Source organism: Ambystoma mexicanum, chromosome 7p (assembly GCF_040938575.1).
Source record: "Ambystoma mexicanum isolate Mex_15411 chromosome 7p, UKY_AmexF1_1, whole genome shotgun sequence".
Taxonomy (NCBI): Eukaryota; Metazoa; Chordata; class Amphibia; order Caudata; family Ambystomatidae; genus Ambystoma; species Ambystoma mexicanum.
In genome coordinates, this window is record NC_090939.1 from 385,025,208 (window position 1) to 385,051,011 (window position 25,804).

Genomic DNA, 25,804 nt, shown 5'->3' on the forward strand with positions numbered 1-25,804 from the left:
AAATATGGGTTCCTTTAGAATCAAACTTTTGAAACAGTATTTTGATAATGAGTCTTGCCCCTGCATATTTTATGTAAACATTGCTGAGATTTTTAAGTGTTGCCTGCAGAATATACACAGGTCTCATTACCGAGTACTGTCATGTGATAACACTACTTTAAGAGTTGGAGGGAACCAGGGATGCCCACAAGCTTCCTGAAGAGCTTTGGAGGCTTATACAGAGAATTCCCAGGAGCCCCCCAGAAGTTCAAACCATCATGCATCATGAGGTCTGGAGTGCATGCCATACCACCCCTATCCTACAGTTGTAGGACTGAGTCAAGAGAAACAAGGATCTCCTTATTTCCCATACAAGCTAAACCGCAACTTGGCCCATACTTCTAATCCCTATTTCTCCAAATGAGTTAATGGCATTACAAGCTCCTAAAACATTCAAAACAGTCTGAGCGAGAGTAATATACTGTGAGGGATCATAGCAGCATAGTAGTGGAATGCTCGGCTTGAGTTTGGGAGATGGTACAGCAACCACTCTTCCCTAATGCACCATCCAAGGGATTGACACTCACTAGCAGCCTTCAGAATTAGCCTTTGCAATGCACACCTGCACAAACAAGCTTCAGCTGCCTCCGATGAGGTGCACGGCCACCATGACACTTCTGTATTACATAAAAATGGTATCAGGCGTATTGAAACCCTAAGGCATGGCCAGAGAAGTAATCATAACTGGCCATTACAAGAGGAGTGGACATAAAGATTATTAGCTTGGAAACATAATGGGGGAAGTGATATACTGGTTAAGATCCACCTGAAACCAAATCATAAGCAATCACTTGGCAGGAGAGAGGAGTGGCCAGGGAGGTACCAAATAGGGATGATAATGAATAATCAGTTAAACCAGCAACACTATAAAATCTGCAGTCTACTTTTTGACAGTACAGAGACCAAGCTATCAACCTGTGGAGTGAAAGAATTGAAAATGTGCTACAGGAGGATAGCTAGAGCCCCACAGAGACAGCAGAGGGCCTACTGGGGATATATCCCAGACAATGACAAAGACTAAGCACAGAGGCAGGGGGAACAAATAACCTGCTGGGGCCACCATCCGAGATACTCGAACAGACTGCACCCAGAGAGGGTCCACTGTGGGTAGTGTCAAAGACAGGGGTCTAACCACAACACAGGGACAAAGAAGGGCCTGTTAAGGTTTATACTTAGATCCTACTGGACACCAAACACTAAGGAAGAGGGGAAACCAGAGAGATAATTGGGGCTATAACCATGACAGAAAGGAAGGAATGGGCAAGTGGCCCAAAGGAACGAAAGGAGAGAAGGGTGAATGCTGGATGAATGCTCATTCTAAGAAAAGATCTAGAGTTAGAGAAAAGTCCAAGGTACTACTGAGGGCTAATTCTCAGACCCTGGCAAAGTCCAGACACAGAAGTGGAGAAACCCAAGAGCCTGCTGAGGGCAGGACCAAAGAAGCTGAGCCAACAGTTGCAATATTGGTGGGTTACAGTATTACAGCCGGAAAAAAAAAACACGTAAGGGTAAAAGACTACTTGCTGGTAGGAGTGAGTGAAAGAAATTGCTACTGGCCCAGGGAGGTGGCTCAATGCAAGATGGTGATAATATCTGTGCCCACTTCCATACCCTGAAGAGATGGGAAAAAATGCTCACTTGTAGGTGTGCTTTGATGAGTACCATGATTAGCCCAGAAGAGCGACTGGTGTCTAGAGGGAAGAATATCCGAGCCTGACATGTACTCGAAAGAAAGGGGACCTATTACTTGCTGCTGGGTGGAGCCAAGATGCAAGATCAGTGCTATATTCCTGAGACTGTAATGCCAAGAAGCGAGCGGGGCTCTATATCCCCAAGACTGTGAATTAGATCAGGGAATCCTGAAAGTACCTGTAATACTTAACATATACGCCTTCATTATTCTGAGAACTCTAATCCGGACATCGTTTAGTATAGTTACCCATATTGTGTTTTAGCTGGTTACCCTAGGCCCTATAGGCAATCGACCCTCTGCCTCCTCTTGTGATATGATATGATATAAGTCATTTATAACGCGCCTGTACACAAGTGTTTCTTTGTACTTACTAAAAGGTGCTAAGTAATACATTTCTGATTCCTGTAGTCTGTTGATCCTACGTCACACATGGTGTCGTAGTGGGATTAGCAGAACCTGAACTATGAGATTCAGCTCACTTCCGATTGGGAACAAACCCTAGGTGGTTGAGTTTGGTTGTCTTTCTGTTAAACAAACCTTTGTATTCTGGTCAGAGGAGATATGCCTTAAGGACTAAGGCTACCTGGATTATTGAAGCCACTGTTTTTCAATCCCCCAGATCCAGTGTTTTTTTAAAAACATATTTTATCAGTTTCCATAATAATCAACATACGTTGCACCTAAACACGATGCATAAAAACAATTCCCCAACATTTCCCACCCCCAACTCCCTACCCCCCCTTAGAGCCTTGCAAATCCCAGCTTCCACTTTCTAACTTGTTGGTGTTACTCCTCCTTCTTTGTCCGAGGAGCTATCTGCCTCTGTTTCCTCTTGTCCAAACCCCGTCAGTGAGGCGATGAAATGTATCCAGCCTGTGAGCTCCCCCAGATCCAGTGTTAATCCCAAAAGGGATACTTCAAAACCCTCGGAAGGACAACAACACACCCAGCCATTGGACCGGGAGTACTCAGCCTCTTATCGTTCAGAATCACTCTTGTCCTCCCCTTACCAATCCTTCAGAGAGGAGTACTAGACCAGCTCTGAGGGATTCTGTTAACTGTGAAATGAGGGAACACCTGACACGTATAGTGACTTTAGAGTCTTTCCCTGATCCCTATTTTCAGACCTCGCAAAATCGTATTGCCTACTCTTAAGAGTTCAGGGAGAAGGACACGATTAACATCCATGTGCTGAAGGTAGGGCTTAAATACAAGCAGATCATGACTTTACGGTGGAGCTGATATGCAAAGCCAGCACTACACACAAAATAAGGCCTTAACATTTTACAAACACAATTGATAGTTTACTATTGCCATTTTACAATAGCCAAGCTGTTTAAAACGGCTCTCATTTATGGTTTTTCTCCTTAACCTCAGGATCTGGGGGATGGTTATAATGTGATGTAACAGTCAGTAACAATTCAAATAATACTGAATGACCAAAGCTTAGAGCAGGCTTTAATCAGTCACAATCGGGTATAGATCCATACTGCATAATGTCCCCAGCGTTTGTGACCTTTGGATTTAGGCTAGTGTTCTGATCAAAGCAATGAACATAAATGTATGTTTGGCAAGGTGGCTGTTATGAAAGAATCTCTGTTTGCAACTTCCCCTCCATACTTTCCTGTGGAAGGCCCTTCCTTTTGCTCTGTTTTTAATTCAATCCCGACTTCTTGAAGGGAAGTCAAGCGTTCAGCTTCACTTCTCTCACCTTTTGTTCATTTTGTTATGGGGAAACGGATCAGTCCTTCAGACTATTAGTACTGGGAAATATTGTTTCCCTTTTGAATTCTTGTATTTTGATATGCACACAGCATCTTACAATGCAGTGCATTGGTGCAACGAGGGACAAAGTCGCAGGCAGTTTGGAGGCCAGCTGGTAGTAGTTTGCAGTGATCCTGCAGGCGTGGGACGTCCGCGGTCGGCGGTGGCCGAACAGCTGGGACTAAGACTTTCTGGCTGAAGTCGCTCCGGCCCGCGTGCCGGGTGAGGAGGGGTGTGCTGCCCTGCGGGGGACCCGCCGAAGGAACAGCTGTGAAGGCGAGTTTTACTTGTGGTGCCACACGGTCAGCGCTGCGGCCAGGAGGCGGCGGCAGCTTTGAAGGTTGTGGAGATCCGGGATCGCGCAGGGAGTAGGCAGGCTCTGGCAGCCTGAAAGGAGGTCGATGGAGGCACGGTAGCAGCGGAGCAGCGTGGTGAGGAGTGTCCGACCTCCCGAGGTTAGCTGCAGGAATGATCCTATGTAGTGGCACTGACTGAGAATGAGCCCAGCCTCATTTTGCCTTGAGTTCCGTGCTTATTTGCCCAGCAATTGGCTAAGTTTGAACTTGGTGCAGCTGCAGTGGTTGCCAAGACCCTGGTCTGTGGAATTGGCAGAGAAGCGGACAGTGTTGCGTAGGAGAGGTGCACTGCAAAGACCGGTGGGAACATTTGAGGGTGTACCGATTGTGCAATCGGTCCACTGTCAGTCCCACGATATTACCTGGAAGGTGCTCTTTGACTGCAATTAGTGGAGAAAGGAGGGGAAAGGAGCCACAGAATGGGAAAAACTGACAAGCTACAAAATAATCTTTCCTTTGAAGGCGGTACAGTTGCCAGGACTCCCTGTTCTCAGACCCAGCATGCGGATCAATGTCCCCAAGAAAGTGGGCTGTGTGAAGAGTCTCAAGTACCTGATCAGGATATTAAATCAATCCTGTTGAAATTGAAAGCCGGAATTGGGGGTCTGATTGGACTAGTGGTACAAACTAGTCTTGATGACCTCACGTGGATCTCGCCCTTCAGAGCCTTTGGAAGTGTCCCTTGACTGCCCGGTAGACTGACCAGCTCTCTCTTGGGCTACCACGGCAGAAGCATTGCCCTTCAGCGTTCGAGTCCGGGACTTTGGTGGTCGCCAGCTTGTGCCACGAGTCACCTTCGCCTTGAATTCCAGCTTCCTATTTTCATTGGAACCTGTCCCGGAGCAGCCTCTGCGACTGCAACTGGAAAGACGCCTGCCGTCGCCCGTAATCAGTGATCATCGCTGGAACTCGCCTTCTTCCATCCTGTGATGTGTTCCAAAGAGGTCTGCATCGTTGGATTCTGCATTTCTTCACCGGCAGGGATTGCATCTTAAAGTTGCACCCGACCGGAAGAATCCTCGAAATGGCAACTCTTGGGCACCTCTGACTGGAACAAAGGGCGGAAGATCGAGTCCCAACCGCCCCCTCAGACAATTCATAATGACATTTGGGAAAATGGGAGTCAGGGGGCAAGTAAGTATCAGTTTGTCTGTCCTTCATAGGATATCATTCGGAACAAGTCCCTTTGTCTCCTATCTCCCTTCTACTCACCTCTGGTCGCCAAACCTGGGTCAGGAAGCCTTGGGTCTGGAATAAAGGAGTAAACATATCTATCTTCTGGTAAATCGTATTAGAACATTTAATTAGTTCAAAACGTATCACCATCACAAGACCATTGCATCCCTTTTAAAGATAACACATACCTGTGAGAACATTGCACTGGATCCTGTAACCTTTGGGCACAAGGCCCAATTCATCTTAGGGTTTGGACTTCTAAAGTTAGCATTTTGTACTTGTGACTGGTTCCCATCATTTATTGCATTTATATTACTTATCTGCATTGCTTGATTAAGTTATGTGATGTCTTTTAAGTTAACCTAATCAGGCCATCCAGCTTATAGCAATTTTCAGAACCCGCAAAATACTGTGAAAACTGCAGTTTTTTTAAAAAAACCACAAAAACGGCCTTCAGCAAAAACAGGCATTTAAAAAAAAACAAATGACACAAGAAGCCAGATTCTCAAAACATTTATTGACGCAAGTAATGAAATGGGCAAGCACATCTCATCACTTGTGCCCCCAATCCACAAACTAAATCAGAAAGGGCGGATCTTATATGCACCCACTCAGATGGCCTTTTTCACCTCTGCGCATTTGCGCTAAATCAGGGGGCATTTCTGTGCATTTAAAAGCGCATTCCGAATTTACGAACAGGATGCGCTTGTAAATGTACAGAAAACGAAAGCAACCCATGTGCCTGCTTTGAATAGGCATGGGCTTGGGAGTGCGTACTGCATTACAGCGTCTTTCCTGACCTGGTTATGCATTTTTTTTATTTGTTTTTAAGTGTGACATCACATTTACAGTGACATGCCCCTTGAGTGCCTGTCACAGTGAAATGTGCTGGGAGCCTGTAGAACATCTTGGCCGGAAAGCGCTTCCGGCACCAATGTACTGAAGGTGGCTTGCCAGCGCATCATTTGTGCTACAGTTCAGGCCCATGGAATGGGTTTTCTAAAAATACTATATCCTCTGTTCTATTTTTAGATGCCCCATTTTTTGAGCATCTGGGCCAAAATGTAAATTTTAAAAAAAAGTCACAATATGAGAAGGAAAGGAGAGAGAGGGGGAATGATGGGTCAGATGGGGAGTGACGGGAAAGAAAGCAGAGGGAGAGCAGTCGGTCAAAGGGGGAAGCGGTGGGAAGGAGAGCAGAGAGGAAGCAGTGGGCCAGAAACCAGAGCGGGAGCAGCCGACCAGAAAGCAAAGGATGCGCGGGCTACAGTGGGAGCAGTGGGCCAGAAAGCAGAAAGGGAGAGGTTGGCCGGAAAGAGGGTATTAGCTGCATATTAGGAGAAAGGATGAGTGAAGAGTGCAATAGAATGGAAGAAAGCATGGAAGATGCAGACGTTGTGAGAAAGAATAAAGGACTTTAGAGTGCAGAACGAATTGGGGAGAGTAAGGTGCGAGAATGATTTGGATTGTGGCAGGGAATGGGGAGTGCACATTTTGACTTGGCAGTGTGACAGAGCACATGCCTATGTGCATTACAGAGTTAGAGGTTCCGGAGTGTAAGTTGTGATGGGAAATTGGTGAGTGTGAGGGGTGTTGGTGAGAGAGGTATGTGGCTGTTTGGGGGATTGGAGAACATAGAAGGAGACTATTTTCACCATTACAACTGATAAAGATTAATACAGTTAATCATACTAAATAGGCATGCACATTAAACGAAAAAACGTAGCGCAAAGCAAACACTGTTCTGTCAAGCCAGGGACATCTGAGACTCTTCATATTAAATTCATACAAACAGGTACAATGACAACCTGACTATCTTCGAACGCTGCACACTGCCTAATTCCTGCAAAATATTGCTTTTTCATGTTGTATATTTTACCCTTTCATCCCACCATATCCTGGAGGGTCTGCCTAATGGTTATTGCACATATTTGTATTATAGAGTGCTGTGTGATAGTACTATCTGCGAGTTTCATTTTTCATTGTGTTCTAAAGGTCTGAAATGAATAATTGCATATTTATAACAATGTCTAAATTGAATTATTGGGTGCTATTCTGTGTGCACTCATTGAGGAACTCTGACCCACTCACAATTTCCTGAGGCTAAGCCTTGACTGAATTGAATTGACATTTTATTTCTATCACGCTCATACACAATTTTTTCAGAGCGCGATAGACTGCTAATCCATGTACCTTGACTGGGTTTTGGCTAACCTCTCAGAAATCCCTGTTCATCATAACTAGGGTGGCCTCCTGAAATCTGTCCACCAAACCAGATTCTAGAAATCCATCCTAACAGTGGCCACTGGTCGAAGCTCTTAATTTTATAGATTCAGGAATCACAATTCGGGGTGTGTAGAACCATATTTTCCCTACAAGTTTTACTGAGAACATTTGGGTTACTTGGGTGTCAAATAGCAGCGGATCACTGTCTTGGCCGAGTTGCATTTACTTCATGCAGTATAATGAAAGAGGGAGTCATTATACACTGTGCTTGGGGAATTTTGCCCAGCCCACATATCCCATATCTAGTGAATTGCACAATGCAGCACTGTTTTGCAGTGTGATACATCGTACACTTTGTGCCTAAATAACCAATGGACATTATCCCATCCTCATACAGAGAGCGACACATTGGCAAACTAGAAAATTCCAAAATATTGTCTTACTCCTTTATTACAGGTGGTCCAATGTCATCCCAGCGGAAAGATGCTCCAACAAATCCTACAGTGTGATCTGTCAAAAAACAATATAATAAATTACTCACGCAATATTTTGCTATTTTCTATGCTTAAAATTAATCCTCTTTTTTTCATGTACTCTGAAGAAGGCCTTTCTATCCAAATGTTATGAGTTTTGTTCTTCACTTCTTCTTTATAATGACACTGCACTTTCATAGTGCAACCCAAAATGTTTGAAGAAATTGAGAAACATGAATTATTGTAACACAGTTTTTTCTTTTCTCCTCTGGAACACCCTTACTGTAGTAATCAAACAACAGTGAAATATATTCTTAGGATGCAAGGTTTTATTTTGCAATTATATTCATGCAATGCTATTATTCAATACGATGAATGTTGATGATTGATCAGGCAGTCAAACACTATGTTATTAACTACCTTTTGTTCTTTAGAAACTGTCTCTCATATCATAGATGTACAGTTGTTTATGTGCAAATATACCCATTAGAGCCCATTGGAATTCCAACTCATATTGTCAGAGTAACGGGAGGACAGGGTTGAGCCACCCTTGCAGGAATTCAAATCTGCCACAGTAATGTTGTCAGGGCCCACTGTGGTTGCACTTACTAGATTAGAATTCTTGGATTTATTTTATTTATTTATTCGCATTTGTTAAGCATGCAGCAGCCCAGAGGCATTGTGGCGCTGGTTGCAGACATTTTACTTAGTTACAGAAGTGACGAACAATTGCAATCATATATACAATCAAGTAGCAAGACATACAGGGGTCCGATGAAGAGGAGGGCTTTGAGTTTTTGCAGAAGGTGAAAAGAGAGTTTTCTGTTCTGATGTCTGTGGGAAGGGCATTCCAGAGTTTAGTGGCTATGTGTGGGAAACCTAATCCTCCCGCTTTGGATCTGTTGATGTGGGGAGTGTGTAGAAGGTTGGTGTAGTGTGTTCTGGTAGGTCTGGAGTGAGTGGGTTTGGATAAAGTTTGTGCAAGATGACAGAGCTGAGAAGGAGAGGCATTTGTGGGTGAGGGTGAGGATTTTGAAGCTGATGCGTTCTTTAACAGGGAGCCAGAGGGCTGCCTGTCTGGCCTGGGTGATGTGTTCCCTTTTGGCGAGGCTTAATGCGGCTCTGAGCGCATTATTTTGCTTTATTTGAAGTCTGTTTAGATTATGTTTGGAGGTACCTGCTAGGAGGTCATTGCAGTAGTCCAGTTTGGCACCAATAGTAGCTCTGGCAATTGAGAGACAGTTGGGCTTGGATAAGTATGGTTTTACTGCATTTATGAGTTTGGTAGGGTGTGCTGAGGCGGAGGTGATAGTGCTAACCTGCCTGGACATGGATAGCGTGGAATCTAAGTAGACGCCTAGGGTCTTTACCGAGGTGGAAACAGGGATGATGGTGTTATCAATGGTGAAGTTGGAGTACAAGTTGTCTTGCTTGGCTAATGTCGTTTTTAGGCCTAGAATGATGATTTTGGTCTTCTCTCCATTGAGGCAGAGGCCATTAGCTGCCATCCAAGCCTGGATGGTGGTGTATATTGAGTGAAGTGCTTGGGCATCTCTAGTGTAGGAGCCAGTGAGTGGTAAGAGTACTTGAGTATCATCAGCGTAGTTGGTATACGCGATACCTAAAGCGTCAAGCTTATCGAAGAGAGGCTTTGTGAACAAGTTGTATGGAGTGGGTGCAGTGCACAAGCCCTGCGGGACTCTGCAGTTGATGGTGGTGGGGGCAGCATGGGCTATGTCTGAGAATACTTTCATTGCCCTCGCCTCTAGGAAGGAGGTAATCCAATGCGCGGTTTCTTTAGAGAAGTTGGCTGAGTAGGTAAGGTGTGATGTGAGTGTCTTGTGATCTACCAGATCGAAAGCAGCGGAGAGGTCTAAGAGTAGCAGGAGGGCAGGTTTGCCTTTATCCATGATTTGTGTGATCTGGATTTTGGTCTACCAGTGCTGTTTCCATGCCATGTCCTTTGCGAAACCCCGATTGTCTAGATCCAAGAATTGAGTGGGTTTCAAGGAAATGTTGGATTTGCAGTGAGCCGCTTTATCCAGGATCTTGAGCAGGAATGGCACAGTGGTTATGGGTCGGTAGTTGTTTGGCTGTGTAGGGTCAAGAGTGTTTATTTTTAGAAGGGGGCGTACCCACACTTCTTTGAGGCTGGCAGGGATGCTTCTGGTTCTGAAGGAGGCATTAATGAACGCTGTTCTAAGTGGGACAAGGAGGTCTGCGCAGTCCTTGATAAGTTTGGGAGGACAGATTTCTCCTTTACACATAGAGGGTTTTATGTTTTTATGGATGTTGGCGACTTCCAATTCTGAGATATCTTTAAAGGTGAAAAGTGGTTTGGAATTGGTTGATGGGGAGAGGGGTCAGATTGTTTGGGCCCAGGAGTATGGGCTAGGGCTTTGTATTGACCCTTGATTTTGTTTTGAAGGAGCTCTATTTTGTTTAGCATGGCGGCTTGAATACTAGAGCACCAGGCTTCGTCTTTAGTAATCTCATCTGGTGTATTGGGGGGAGATAGGAGTTAGTTGAAAATGGCAAAGATTTCTTATGATTGAGATTTGGCATTGGTGATGCAGACATTGAAGGAATTAGCTTTAGCGTTGGTGATGGCATCTTTGTATAGTCGGGAGATTTGGTTAAAACAGTTTTTAGTATCCTCACTCGGGTGTGCTAGCTAGTTTTTTTGAGCCTCCATTTTACGGGAGCATAGGGACTGAAGTTCATCAGTGAACCATAAGTTAGTGTGTAGAGGCATTTTGCCTTTTTGGGTTCAAGTGGAGCTATGGCGTTAATGGCTCTGGATAGAGCATCTTTGTAGATGTCGGCTAAGGCATTTGGTTTGATAGAGAAAGGGGGGGCTAGTGCAGGGATGTTAAGGTGTGAGCGAAGGCTGGCCTCTGAGTTTTTGGAGTTTCTTACTAGTGTTGTGGGCGCAGGACTGAGGATTTTGGTGTTAGAGGGGGTGGGTAGGGTGAACTCAATGCAATGGTGATCGGTCCAGGGTAGCGCTGAGTTGGAGATGATGATGGAAGTGTGGCAGTTATGGTCATTGACCCAATCGAGGGTGCGGCCTTTGGTATGTGTGGGGCCAGAGACTTTTGTGTAAAACCTAGTTTGTTAAGTTCCTTAGTGAGGGAAGTGGCAGCTTTGTCTTTAGGGTCATTAGAACCGAGGTTTAGGTCTCCAAGAAGTAGAGATGCTGGCAATGGCAGGCCTCCATGTGTTTGTTCTGACGCACAACTCTTTGTATAATAATGAGCTGCCAACCCTGACTCACTGAATCCTGCGCTGACCATCCTGCTTCACCTAATTGCTCAAAGCGATTCAGCTCCTCTCCACCCATTTCCCTGGCCTCCCACGGGGGCTCTGCTCCATGACCTCTTCCCTCTCCCATCGCACCTTTCAATAGGGGGCTCCACCCTCATTCCACCAACTTTCTGCAGCCCGACATGGACACTAACCTGCCCCAAGGCCTCCTTCCATCTTTCCCTCAACCTCCTCCTCACTCTTCTCTGTGCCTTCTCTGCACCCCCATGTCCCCTGCTGCGCCACCTCCTCCTCCCCACCTATCCCATCCTCACATTACCTCTTCTTCCTCTGTGTCCCGTTCCTCCTCACTGTGTGTTCTGTGCACTGATGTGTCAGCAGCCACTGTTTCGATTAGTCATATTCAGCGTGGATGGATTAGATAAATCCATCTTTGACGACTATGAGTCAAACCTATGGCAAATGGATCTGCCATTTCATGGTGTTAAAAGCACAGGGAGACCTTATCAAACATGGTAATTAACAAACAACGCATTCCTAACTCAAGGTCACATATGCCTACGTGTTTTGGGGATAACAGTTGCTTTGAATGGTATGTACCAGGTTGTGGGAATCTTTGAATTTCATGGCAGCTATATTGTTCATCGAGGATGTAAAATGGTGTTTAAAAGGTATGCACATTAATCAGACTTTTTATAATTAAATAATTAACTACCATGGGCATTCAAAGTCAATAGGGTTCTAGACAGACATTTTAAGGTGGCATATGGGTCTGACATTGCCCTTTTACTACACCAGTGTCAGCTTATTCTAATGGTAGGAGCACTGGCATACTCCTTCACAAGAGCGTCTCACGTTAATGAGTGCCAGGCTTGCAACATATTCAAGAACGTGTCAACATGTCCTTAGCAGCCTCTTCTACCCTTTTGGGGTGAGACCAGGCCTATTTTCATATGGTCTTTCCTGTTCTGTAATGGCTTGGCAGAGTGGAAAACAATGGTCTGGAGGGTTGCCCAGAGCTGTGCCCATGGTTATGATTTGTTCAAAACCTTCCAGCCATAAATGTTTGGTTTTGCTACCCTTTTGCTCTCCACCTGCATTCACCTTTCACATATTCTATTCTTTGCTGGACCACACTTAACCTCTATGTAGTGTGAGGAACCTGAGGGCGTCCTCACTTCTTCCCCAGGATCCTCCTCTCAGGTGGCCAGGGAAAGGCCATCGCTTTTGGATCGCAACCCTGGGGTGGATATGCGAGGGAGGATCACCTGGGTGAAGGGAACTTTGGGAGTGGGGAGAGGACGTCCTTGTGTGAGACATGGTATCCCCCTTTCCCTTTTCACACTGAACACTCTATCCTTCAGGCTTTTGTAGGCTACTGTCAGCCCGTTCCCTTTCCTTACCTTCAAACTGACCCTCAGAAACATCACTTTAACACTGGGACGAGGAAGAGACCAACTAGGAAGACATCTCCTCATTTGAAGGAGACAAACACATCTAATTCCCCTTTTATTAATACATACAAGTCAGCCTCCTTTTGTTAATACAAACATGTATCAGCTTCAGCTGTGTACTGGGATGAGGAGGAGTACAACACAAATAAGGCAGAACTACCGTTCTGATAGTGAGCGGTCTAATCTTTCCTGGAACAATTATGGTGGCAGGCACTTTAAAACCAGACCTCCATTTGGGAATGGAGTCAGCTGTGGAGGCAGTGGGAGCCGAAGAGACTGAGGCAGCAGCTGGTGAAACGACTACCAAGAAGTGGCATGGCAAGTGGAGCGTTCGAGACCCAGTGACCAATGCAGAGTTTATGCAGCAGGAAGCAACACTAAGGAAAGCAGGAGGCTAGTAGCAGATTGCGTGTGGAAAACCGGAGTGACCGAACAAAGTGGTCACAGAAGTCCTGGGCTGCAGGCAGAGCATTGCTGGGGTGAGAGTTCTCGCTCAAACAGGTGGGAACCCGAAGCGGCAAAGACCTTGCAACGCTCTAAGCTCTGACCGGTGAGTGAATGGGAAGCACCGGGCTGGCAGGCAAATGCGCATTTAACATTGTTGTTTTGGATACCAAATGAACTGAAAGGTATTCTGGGTACTTTTGAATGCCGAGCAAGTACTTTTTGAATAACAAACAAATAGAAAGTCATTACAAGTGTTTTGGATGTTGAAACAAGTGCTTGTGAATACCAAACAAACTGAAAATCATTTCAAGTACTTTTAAATGCGAAAACAAGTACTTTTGAATGCTGAATGAACTGAAAGTTACAATAAGCACTTTTGCATGCCGAACAGAGTAAAGGCAAGTGTTGTGCACTCATGAATAGAGTGAAAGAAAGGTGGTGCATGTGGCAGATACCACAAAGTGTATTAGATGAAACACAAGAGTTGGCAAAGTCAAAGCATCCCAAGAAGAGTATAAGTTTATAAACCAAGTATTGATCAAAGCTAAAGGAGTCCAAGAGACTGTAGGGTAAAAAGGAAACCTGTGCCAGAATCAGAAGACTACAGAAAAGCGTAATAAAATGCACAGTGACTAAGTAAGCCACAGTACAGAGTAAAGAGAGTGTGCTGTATTCTCTGAGACTCAAGTATTAGAAAAGCCAAGTGAATGCCAAAAAGGATATCATGTGAGGAAAAGGAAAAGAATACTGGCAACAGCCATAAAAGTTCCAAGGAGTGCATATTATTGGGAAACTTGCATTGGCAAGATCCAGAGAAGTATAACAAAGTGTAATGAAGGTAAATTGGCCAATCAAGCCATTGTACAGTGTCAGAAGAGTGTGACATGGGGAATCAACCAAACATCACTGTGAAAAAGAAACAATTGGACAATCGTTGATGGAGAGCCATCAAGAAGGGGTATTGGTTGGGGGGGGGGGGGTTGTTGCGCGGCTTACGAGATGGCCACTGCCTGAGAAGCTCCGGCGACGGCTTCACAATCCTCTTAAAAATCCTGCGCTAAACGATCCCGGTCTCCCCCAGTAGATGAAGATGAAGGGAGCCGTCTGACCGAAAGTCGGCCCAGGATTAAAACCCTGTGAGCTGTGCTGGGCGGAAAACTCTGGTGCCCCTCCTGACTGTCCTCGGCAGGCCCTGTGAGAGGTCACCCTGCCGGTCGCTGGAGAAGGCCGGAATATTATATCAGCCACCATCCTGCGACTCCAGAAGGGCCTGCGGAGGGAAGCCGATCCTATATTTCTACAAAACTACTGCTGATCCTTGAAGATACGGACTTAGTCGCGGTGTGGCCGCCGTGCAGTGAGTCATTTTGCCTGTGCCGTGGGAGCCCCGTTAGGCACTGGGGCTCTGTGGAGGGCTGGTCCCGGGGCGAGTCTTGATGCAAGACCTGATGATGGCCTTGGAGGGCGGACTGGTCGGTAATTAAGGTGAGACCCCATTGTGCTGCCCCACACCCCAGGCAACTGAGGGAATCGTGGCTGCATCAGGGACGGACCGGAGACCTGCTCCTCGCCATGACGACTGACGAGCCCAGTTAAGAAGCGCACCCCAGGATAGATCCTTTCGCCCCCTGACACAGGCACTCCCCTCCGGGATTGGACGGCGCCAGCTGCTGCACCCGGCCTCCTGCTCTGCTGTGGCGTGCGGCCCCCAGCACCGGGCAGTCTCCAGGCCTCCAGCCGGCTCCTCCTACTGAGTGGCTCGGTGGTACACCGGCGTTAACATTGGTGCACCCCATAGACTCCCATAAGCCAAACCTGCGCGGGTGGAGCGATGGTCACCCACCATACAATGACTTGAAGCATCCACGAGGGCCCCAGCTCCCATGGTCCCAAGAGTAGCGACGTGTGACTCCTGGTCCACACAGACACCAGGCACCATAGCAGCTCCAGCGCACACCCAGCTCAGTACACCGCTGGAGACATCAGACGGATACCAGCCTTAGGCCCTCTCACATTGAAGGCGCTCCAGCAGCACACAGGCCCTGGTGACCAGACCTCGGGGAAAGGTACTGTAAGAAACAAAGTGCGACAGGACCCAGATGAAAGTGATCTGAGAGCACACTGTATTGTGCTGCACTGCCGTACTGGGACTGCGACATAGCTGATTCAACTTGTGGCCATACAATAAAAATCCACACTACTGGACCCTGCAGGGTGCTGCAAACCAACAACTCCCTGCTGCCCTTTAACAAGACTATGAGAGCTCACCGTTGTATGCTGAAAGGCACAGCACAGAAGCCCTGTGGGGACACTGGCATCCCTGAGTCCCTGGCCCACAAACTAAATCACTTCTGTAGAAACCCACAGACCGGAGCCGAAAAGCTGAGGACCCCTGTGGTTGAGGGTGCAAAGCGTTGCGGAGGCCGACTTGAAGGGGGTGAGTGGAGGAAGAAGCGTGCTACAGGTGTGCTTGGGTAGAGAGGAGCTGTTACAACTGGGAACCAGCACCTACAGTGGAACAAAGGATACACAGGGTCACTACATAAATACGAAATAATACAAGCTGCGTCCCAACGCCACAGCTGCAATCCTCTGGCCCATACTGATACAGCCGGGGTGGCACAGCAGGCAATAAGATTTGCATCACCATAGCTGGGACTACATTGCAAACTAAACACGACCTGGAAGCAACATAACTAGCTTGAAAGAGGGGCAAGGCTTTATACAGGTGCCAACGACACTTCATGGTCGCAACCATACCCCAGACAGACATTGACTGCCCCAGTGGATACGTCCCGGGGCGGTGATCCACGGAGCCCCCTAACTCCACGATAGCCCTAACCGCCCTCAATACCAAAATAAATTGCGGCCTATCCAGCAACCTACATGGAGAGAACATTGAGGAGACCACAATACAATGGTCAACTCCAAGAAACAGGCGGAAATTGGCCAATTTGCACGTACTGATCAGTCTCAGCCTACCCCACCCCTGGAACCGGGTCAAACTTTGTCCCAAATAGACGTAACGGCCCTAAATCAGACCCTATTGCCCCTGAAAGGAAGCAACGACAGTCTAGGGGCGAAGATCGACGCTCTCACATGCAAGGTGGACATCTCGGCTATACAAATAGATGAACTATGTGGCCGCATGATGGAGGCGCAGCAAAGGTTCGGGCAGGGGGAAGATAAAGTAACTGCCCTGCAACGTGAGGTAGCTGAATTACAACAATCTGTCAAGAAAGTAATGGAAAAGAACGAAGATCTAGAGGGCCGCTCCAGGCAAAACAATATTCAATTTCAGGGAATACCAAAGGCCACCCCAATCGACAACATGAGAAGTTTGTTGAGAAACTACTGGTGGAGATCTTCCGGGACCCGCCAATCTCAGATATGCACGTGGTGGAGCGTGCCCATCGATCACTGGCAGCTAGACCCCCCCCCCCAGGGGCCCAAGAGTGCCCTATTATAGCCAGTATCATCAGCTACCACGACAGGGACGTCCTGCTCTCGGCCGCCAGAGACAGGGGGGAATTGTGATGGGGGCCCTCCACAGTCCAGCTTTTCCCAGACTTCAGCCTGTCGGCCCAGGAGCAGCATAAGACCTTCCAATCTGTAAAGAATATCTTGTGAAAAAAAAACAATACTGTATTCCATGATGTACCCAGATAAACCTAGAGTACAGTATAAGGGCTCAACGACCTTCTTTACCTCGCCTGAGGCAACGAAGCGCTTCGCCATGAATCTTCCAGACCCAGAGAGAACGCCAAGGCACTCACCCTGATGGTGGTCACACATCCTGGTGAAAAGGAACTTCACTATATGTAACCCACAGTGGCAAACGTGTGGCTCCTGGGCCTTGACCGGGGTCGCCAGGCGGCAAAGCACGGCCGTTGCTGCTAGGAGCGAATTGACCGCCCTCGCCACTCCGATACCCACAGACACTGCAGAACTGTTGTTTAATGTTAACGAGGGAAGTTAAAGCGGGGGGTGAGGGGGATATTGGGGCCGGTAGGTTTTTGTTTCTGGCATGTGGGGGGCTTGAGGTTTGGTTTTGGGAAATTTCACCTACGCAGTTTGGCGTGGGGCGTAAGGGGGAAGGCTTGACAGTCCGCACACGGAAAGGATTTGCAATGCACACGATGGAACATGTTGGGCGGGCAGCATGTAGTCATTACATGACACATCTAACAGGACCCATAGCATACGGGACCCAGTATCACTACTTGCAACATGAGTGCTCCCGGGGTGGGGAAGACACTAGACTACACTCTATCCGTATTGTCACCAATCAGAAAAAGCATGGTTGATAGCGAACTATAGTAAAAAACAAAGAGTGAACATATTATGCCTGCAGGAGACTCATTTAGTTCGGAGGCAACCCTCCCTAGATTAACGGGATGGGGCATTCACAGATATGGCTCCTCGTACACCACACACTCCAGGGGGGTGGTGGTCTATATACACGGATCCCTGCAGTACAAACTACACAAGCAGATCAGTGAGAGAGAGGGGCTGTATATTTTATTAGCGGGGGAAATCTCCGGAACAAAACTCCTACTTATAAACATGTATGCACCGAATACTGACTCCCCTGAATTCTTCCATCAGTGTGCCAAACACATTCACAGATTCCCGGTCTACGACATTATTTGGGTGGGAGATTTTAATATGGCCCTTACATTGGAACTGGATAGGTCCTCCACGACACAGCAGTCCTGCCCCGGGCTGCCCAAGCGTGGTATGCCATCGCAGACTACCACAAACTGCACGATGTCTGGTGCGCAATGCACCCGCTGGACAGGGAGTACACCTTTTCTGGCGTCCATGGTATCTTGTATAGAATTCACTACATCATGACCTCTCCCCCACTGGCTAGGTGTGTATTGGAAGATAGTAAACTCCCCCGAACCCTCTCAGACCACTCACCAATCCTAACCCATATAGATGGTCCAAAAGGTCCCCCAGGTCGCCTACACTAGCGGTTCAGAGCCACAGCCCTGGATGATGGAGCATTCCGCACTGAGATAGGTCAAGATATACAAACCTTCTTGCAGGCCAATGTGGGGTCAGTGCCTTACTCTGGGATGATCTGGGAGGCATTTAAAGTGTACGTAAGAAGGGGTTGTATATCTAAGGAAGGAGGGGTCCTAAAAGATTTATGTGGATCTATGCAGGCGTTGGATGGAGCCATTAAGGAGTTAGAGAATAATCAGGGGATCACGGATACGGTCGAAATAAGTAAACCCCTGGGGAAGCATAGAGAGGAACTGCATTAAATGGCTGTCAGGGAGGAGAGGTTTCTAGGTGACCCAATAGCAGCGACACGGTATGGAGAGAGGGGCCGCCCCAGTATAACACTAGCATGGGATATCAAATAGGAACAGCAGGTGACACCTATCATTGAGGTTGAAGACAGTGTTGGACACCTCACTAGAGACCTAGAGGGGATTAATAGCGCCTTTCGAACATACTATGACCAGCTGTACACATCCCGCCCCAGCACAGGGCACAATGTGCTGATGCAATACTTAGACGAGATAGCTCTGGGCTGGCTTGACCAGGAACAAGGGGGTGCCCTGAATACTCCTATATCAGAGGATAAGATCTGCAAGGCTGTACTCTCCCTCCCCAATCATAAGGCCCCAGGTCTCGATGGTATTACCGCAGAATTTTATAAAACCTATTTAGAATACCTGCACCCAAACCTGTGTGATATGTACGAAAACGCCCTGTCGACTGGCACCCTCCCCGACTCCACGAGAACAACACTGGTGACAGTGTGCCATAAGCCTGAAAAAGACCCCCGAAGTTGTGCATCCTATAAGCCGCTCTCATTAATCAACACAGACAACAAAATACTTGCCAAAGTACTGGCAGACCGTATTCTCCCACACATGCCAACACTAGTCATACCGGATCAGGTGGGGTTCATTCCGGGTTGATCAACCCAAAATAATCTGAGGAGGCTGTTCACTCTTAAGCATAACGTGGACCCGGAGATCCCCATCGCGATAGCGGCCCTGGATGCGGAGAAGGTCTTTGACTCTGTCGAGTGGCCTTTCCTATTTGAGGTCCTTCGCTGCTCCGGATTCGGCCTCACATATATCCGCTCGATTCTATTGCTATATATGGCTTCCAAGGCTGCGGTTTACACAAATGGTACAACATTGGAATATACATCTATCCAAAGCGGGGCACGCGCCAGGGGTGCCCACTGTTGCTGATCCTTTTTGCTCTCTCAATGGAACCAGTAGCATGTCAGATTCGCAAGCTGCACTCACACCAGGGAATACGTATACACTCACACCTCTATACGCGGATGATATATTATTCTGCATCAAACATCCCAAGCTGAATCTCCCCCGCTGACACAGGAACTATGTAGATTTGGGGAGCTCTCGGGACTGAGAATCAATTGGAATAAGTTGGAGATACTGCCCCTGACCCCAGGCGTACAACAGGTGGACGTGCCGGGAGAGTTCTGTTGGTGCCCCCAGGGTATACGATATTTAGGCACTTTAGTGTCCACATCAGTGGGAGACCTACACAAGAATAATTATGTGAAAGTGCTAGAATTATTGGAACAAAAAGTGGAATCATGGATCTTGCAACCCATCTCCGAAGCGGCACACATTGCTCTGGCTAAAATGGTTGTTCTCTCCAAACTGCTGTATATCTTTAACAATGTACCTATTTGGCCACCCACTCATTTCAGGGCATGAGCCAAAAGTCTAATGATTCGATTGGCCTGGGTGGGTAGGCAAGCCAAGATATCCTATGACACCCTTACAGCACCATATAAGCAGGGCGGACTGGAATACCCTGAGTTATATCTGTATTTCCTGCAGGCACAGCTTCAATACATAGCGGGATGGGGAACCCTTAGCCCTGAAACCCCTCACTCCCTTCTGGCCAGGGCAGTCACAAGCCCAAACGACCTACTGGGAACGCTTTGGGGCCTCCGAGAAGGAACACTCCGAACCGAAGTCCAACCCATTGCAGTGACATGTAGGGCCTGGGAAAAAACAGGGCGGCTGTTTGGGGGTGACGCGTGCTATTCACCAGATCTCCCGATATACAAAGCCCACAGGATCCCACTCACCCACGAGAGAGAATTCCAGATCCACTTTCAGAAGCTGGGGGTCCAGACACTGGGCGACCTGGTTCAGGAAGAACAGTTTGTAAAGTGGGAGGTCTTGCGGACCAGGGGGGAGTGGACTGCAGATACACTGCTGTTATACTTCAGAATTAGAGAGTTATTTAAAACCAAATGGCCTATGTTCTCCCAGGCTCCCACCCCCCACCCAATTCTCCAATACGTAATCAAACCTCTATCCAACAGAAAACTAGTATCAACCATTTACAAGCTGATCAGAGGAGGGAGGGCAGTAAAAGGAGGAGAAAGCTCTGGGGGTTTGTTTGTTTTATTCACTTATAATGCACACAAGACCCGAGGGTAAGAGGGCGCAGCAGTACAGGATATGCAAAGCTTAGGTTACATAGTTACATGATTACACATAATGCTAATAAAATATACAGGTAGTAACAGTAATACAGTAAATTATATGCAGGATATTATACAGGTTACAGGTAAAATATCAGGGGGTGGTGGGGGGAAGTAGGCACTGGTTAGTTGATCGACTGCTTCAGGTGGTTGATGCAATTGGATCTGAATTTAAGGTAGGATTTCTCTTCACGTATAGTGTGGGGCAGTGAGTTTCATACTTAGGCGGCCCGAATGGGGAAGCTGGCGCCTCCGGCCTTGGTCAGTTTGAATATTGGAATGATAAGTGTGTTGGCATAGGAGATTCTTGAGAGTCTGGAGGATCTTCTTTCTACAAATCTATCGGTTAGATAGGGAGGAGCCGCATTGTTCAGGGCTTCATGTGCGAGGGAAGCCACTTTCAGTAAGATTTTGTCTTGAATCGACAGCCAGTTGTTATTACGCCTTATTTTAGAGCTATGTGATCGTCTGGAGATATCAAGAGCTGCTCTCAAGGCATTATTTTGTAGAATTTGTATTCTATGTAGGATGTGTTTATTGGCCCCAATGTATAAAGCATTGCAGTAATCGAGTCTAGATAGAATGAGAGCTCTAGCTAAGATCATGCAATTGTCGTTTGAGATCAAGTGTTTACCTGCTCTGATGAGTTTACATGTATAAACTGTGGCTGAGTCCAGTGAGTTCACCTGTTTGTTGAAGGAGAGGGTGGCATCTAGATGAATACCTAGCGCCTTCACTTCCCTGGCTACCTTAATAGTATTCCCATCGATCTCAAAGGCAGAGTAATCCTGGCCTAGTTTGGTGAGATTAGACTGTGTGCCCAGAATGATTAACTCTGTGTTATCATCATTCAGGCATAGACCGTGAGTTGCCATCCATGCCTGGATGATGAGATATACCCTATTTACCAAGACAAAATCCTTATTGTAATCCCCTGAAAGTGGGAGGAGGATCTGGGTATCATCTGCATAGTTAGTGTAGGTGATACCAAGAAGGTCCAGATCATCAAAAAGGGGCTTAGTAAATATGTTGTATAGTGCCGGAGATACACAGGAGCCTTGGGGAACGCCGCACAGGATGGGGATCGGGTCTGCTGCATCTGATGGGGAGAACATCCTCATGGATGGTCCTTTCGCTGAGGAAGGATTCAACCCATACTATGGCTTCTTTAGAGAAGTGTGCAGCGGAGTTTAGGTGGTTACATAAGACTTTGTGATCTACAAGGTCGAATGCGGCCCAGAGATCCAAGGGTAAGAGGAGGGCTGTTTAACCTTTGTCTCTTAGCTCATCAATTTGAGCTTTCAAATCGATGGGAGCGGTCTCGGTCCCATGTTGTGGGTGGAAGCCAGACTGTCTTGGTCCTAGGAACTTGTGTTGTTCTAGGAATTATTGTATTTAGGTATATGCAATCTTGTCTGGGATTTTTATCAGGAAGTGAACTGTAGTAATGGGGCAGTAGTCAGTAGGGATGAGGGGGTCTATCGATTGTTTTTTTAGCAATGGCAGTGCCCATGATTGTTTCAGGTTGGACGGCACAGTGCCTGAACTGAATGAGGCATTTACCAGTTTAGTTATGAAAGGGGAAAGTTCTCTCGCGGCATCTTTTATAAGTTGTGCAGGGCACAGGTCGCCTTGGCAGTTGGAAGGCTTGAGAGTGAGGATGACTTTCTCCACCTCCCGGATTGACGTTTTTGCAAATCTGAACTGAATAGTTGTGTTTTTCTCCAGAGAAGGTGAGTTGGCGTTTGATATAGGTGGTTGATTAATTGCTGCTTTCTTAGCCGCTATTTTCTTTTGGAGAATGGTAACTTTGTTGGCCAGTGCTTGTTGTATCCCTGTGCACCAGGCTTTGTCTTTTGTGCATATATCTAGAATGGGCATAGGCGACTAATTCCTTTAGGATGGAAAATAGCTCCCTCATACTTGAATTGGCCGTGGAGATATGCTTATTAAATGAGTTGCGTTTGGCCAGGATAATTTCCTTGTTGTATTGTGAGGAGATTTCTATAAGTTTGTTTTTATGGTCTTCTGATGGGGTAAGTCTCCAAGTGGATTCGCAGCTTCTTTTAAGTTGACGGAGAACTTTCAGTTCAGGGGTAAACCATTTGTTAAGGTGGGCTTTAGGTTTACATGGTCTAAGTTTTACGGGGGCTATGTTGTCGAGGGTGGTTCGTATAATTTTGTTATATTCTTCAACAAGGATCTCTGGGCCTAGATGTTCATCGAGTTGGTTTAGGATGGGTAGAATAGCATGAATTACTTTATCCTTAGTGATACTTTTTTTGTTCATGGTAGGGCATGAATGGGCCATATTGGCTGCAGGAGGGAGTGGCCTAGTGGTGGATAAATTGTAGGTTACCAAATAGTGGTCCGTCCATGATTGTGGGGAGATGGAGGTAATGGAGGCGGAGCAGTTGTAGTTTGCTAACCAATTGAAAGTTCTCCCTCTGTTATGGGTGGGTTCCACAATTTTTTGGGTTAGTCCTAATTCAGCGAGGGCATTAGCCACGTTGAGGGCATGTTTGTCTGATGGGTCATCATAACCTAGATTAAAGTCTCCAAGAATGAGTAGATGTGTGGAGGTTTTGAGATTGGTAGATAATAGGCAGTTAATATCTTCTTCAAATGTACCCACCGGGCCAGGGGGGGCCTATAAATAAGGTAGATGGTCAGGGTTTGGGAGTTTTAAAGTGGGAGTTTGATAGCGCACACTTCGCAAGAGTTTGAGTCTGGAATGGAGATAGTTCTCATGTTTAGGCTGATTTTGGCAATGATGGCAATGCCGCCACCTTGCATGTTATTTCTATCTTGTCTCATGATGGTGTAGCCATCTGGGATAGCTAGAGATAGTAGAGGTCCAGCTGCCTTGTGCAGCCAGGTCTCTGTGGTGGCGAGGAAGTCTAACTTATTAGACAATATAAGCTCACTAATGTCAGCGGCATGTGCCGTTAGGGATCTGGCATTTATTAGTCCGTCTTTGAGAGGAGGGGGCTGCAGTGGTGATTTTAGTTTGTTTGGTTTTGAAAGAGGAGGTTAAAAAAGTCTTAGTTTTGCTATTGGCAGTGCTAGCTAGTTGAGTAATGGTTCTTTTGTTGGTGCTAGGGAGGGATATAGTCAGAGGCTCATGTAGTCTCGTGAGTCTTGCTCTAAGTCTGGAATTTCTGGAGGGTAGGCTACATGGTCTGCTTGGGGGTTCGCTGGTAGTTCCAGACCTGGGTCCACTGGTGTTAGCTTGCTCCATGGTGGTGTAGAGGGAGGTGGCTTTACAGGGTGGGATGTATTGTAGATTCTTAGTAGTGAGGTGGAGGCTGATATCGGGTGTTAGGCAGGTTAAGAGCAGTGGGTAGGTGATAGACAAAAGGTAAAGTGTTATGATGCTAATGATGTATCGCTTTTAGGGAAGTATATACTTGTATTTAGGCAGCACTAGGACGTGAATGCAAAGGGGGTGTACCCTAGATGCTTAATCTAAATGTCACAGACTGGGTCACCAAGGTCAGGAGTGACATAATAAGTCGCAAATAGCATGGGTAGTTGAGCATATTAACATGGAGCGCAACTACACAGGTGGGCTAAATGCAACTATCCAATGGCAGATACAAATGGGCTGACGATGAACAATGAAACAAATCTGTTTGCAGCCACGTAATGTATCTTTGAATAGTCGGTTCAGGTTAATACAGTGCAAGTTCTTGCATCAAGTGTACTATTCCCCTGCCAGGTTAAACAGGTTCTTCTCTGAGAGACCCTCCACGTGTAGAAGGTGTAATGCAGATTCGGCAGATTTTTACCATGTGGCTTGGGCATGTCCACAGATTAGATCTTTCTGCGAGAGAATCGAGGTGGTAATGACCGTGATGTTATCAACCGCACAGACTTACTCACCAGAACTATGTCTCCTAGCTCTGGTTAGAGAGGGCTCCCGATCCGAGAGGAAACTGTTGGGGATGGCCACGATAACTGCTAGATACTTGATTGCTAGACTCGGGGGAAAAATGCTGCACCAAGTTTCATGAGATAGCTGGAATATATGAACACTTGAGAGCAAAGAGAAACTCGGTATGCACAGTCACTCCCGGCCTGTGTCCGTCCGATTGATCACTGGTCCCCCTTTCGGCAGTACTATTTAGAACAACAACACGATATGCACCCGGAAGGAGATTCTTCATGATACATAAATCCTTACCCACGACAAACAGGTTACCCCAATGTGGCCAAGAAGTGAGGATGTGGATATGAACTGTTTAATATGATGAAAATCCACTGAGGAGCCCCAGCACCCTACAGGGTGCAAACACTAATGCATTTTGAAGGTGGCAGAGTGACTTTCATAGTAGACACGCACATGTGATGCCACTTAATGTATAAATTCAAAGAGCCTGATGCATGTAACAACTGGTGTGCAATCCCAAGAGCCAGGAGGTAGTTGGGGAGGGGGTTTACATTGGGGTATTGGATATGACTGTTTTGTCTAATTGTTATTTGAAAACCAATAAAGAAAGTTTAAAAAAAAAAGAAGGGGTATCGGTTGCGTGACCTGTAATGGGTGGATCGTGTGGTCCAACAACTACGCCTAGACCGAGTGCCCTGTGTGGAGAAGTCAATGAAAGTATCCATAAAGAAGCCTAGGTTTGGCAACAACATGCTATGTGATTTTGAAGAAAAGTAAAAGAACTGCCTATGTGAATTAGTGATATCCAAAGAGCTGGGAAGCGTCCCAAGGAACTATGTTGTTTATGTTGAAAAGCTAGAAGATTTGAACGCTTGAGGAAGGGAACCCCAATACCTTGAAAACTGTTTTGAACTTTGGGAACGGAAAGCTGGGAAGGGGGGCTAAAGAGAGGCTGCAAGTGATGATCATTATTTTTGAAGGGCGGGAGTGGAACAGGATTTTAGTTTCTGCCTCTAGTTTGCCCTCCACTTTCACTAACAAATTGGTTTCACGCCAGCATGAGATTTTCACCAGCAAAAAGCAGGCTGTTTCCATAGGAAATCATTGTAAATGCAGCCTGCCATTGGGACATGGCAGGTGGTGTTTACTCTATTTGCACTGTGGAGTGAAATAGAGAATTGTAAAGAGGCTTTCCTCCGTCTCTTTACACTTCTCATTTGCACTCTGCAGTGCAAATGATTCTCATTGCACTCTGCAGTGCAAATAATCAAAATTGGCCAGATGGGGCCCGTTTACATGTAAGTGCAAACATAAGTGCTCCCCTCCAGGCAATTTGTGAATTTGACAAAATTACATCCTATATGTTATTAACAAAGTTTTGTTCTTTTGAAATGGCTTCACATTGAGTGGGGCCCAATTCAAATACAGGCTTAGACTGCTACAGTGGTGATTTGGCACAGTATAACAGTTGTGCAACATAACATCTACTGCTGTATATTTTGATAGAACACAT

General features: G+C 46.6%; 1 protein-coding gene across 4 annotated transcripts in view; it reads right to left on the reverse strand.

Moving 5' to 3' along the window:
• The window catches only part of LOC138526081 (multidrug resistance-associated protein 1-like), a 1,621,759-nt gene that overhangs the window by 1,057,682 nt on the left and 538,273 nt on the right, over positions 1-25,804 (reverse strand). For all 4 annotated transcript variants that reach the window (XM_069636425.1, XM_069636424.1, XM_069636423.1 and 1 more), the window contains exon 11: positions 7,698-7,764. In XM_069636425.1, the coding sequence (XP_069492526.1) occupies positions 7,698-7,764 (67 nt within the window). The remainder of the gene's footprint in view (positions 1-7,697; positions 7,765-25,804) is intronic.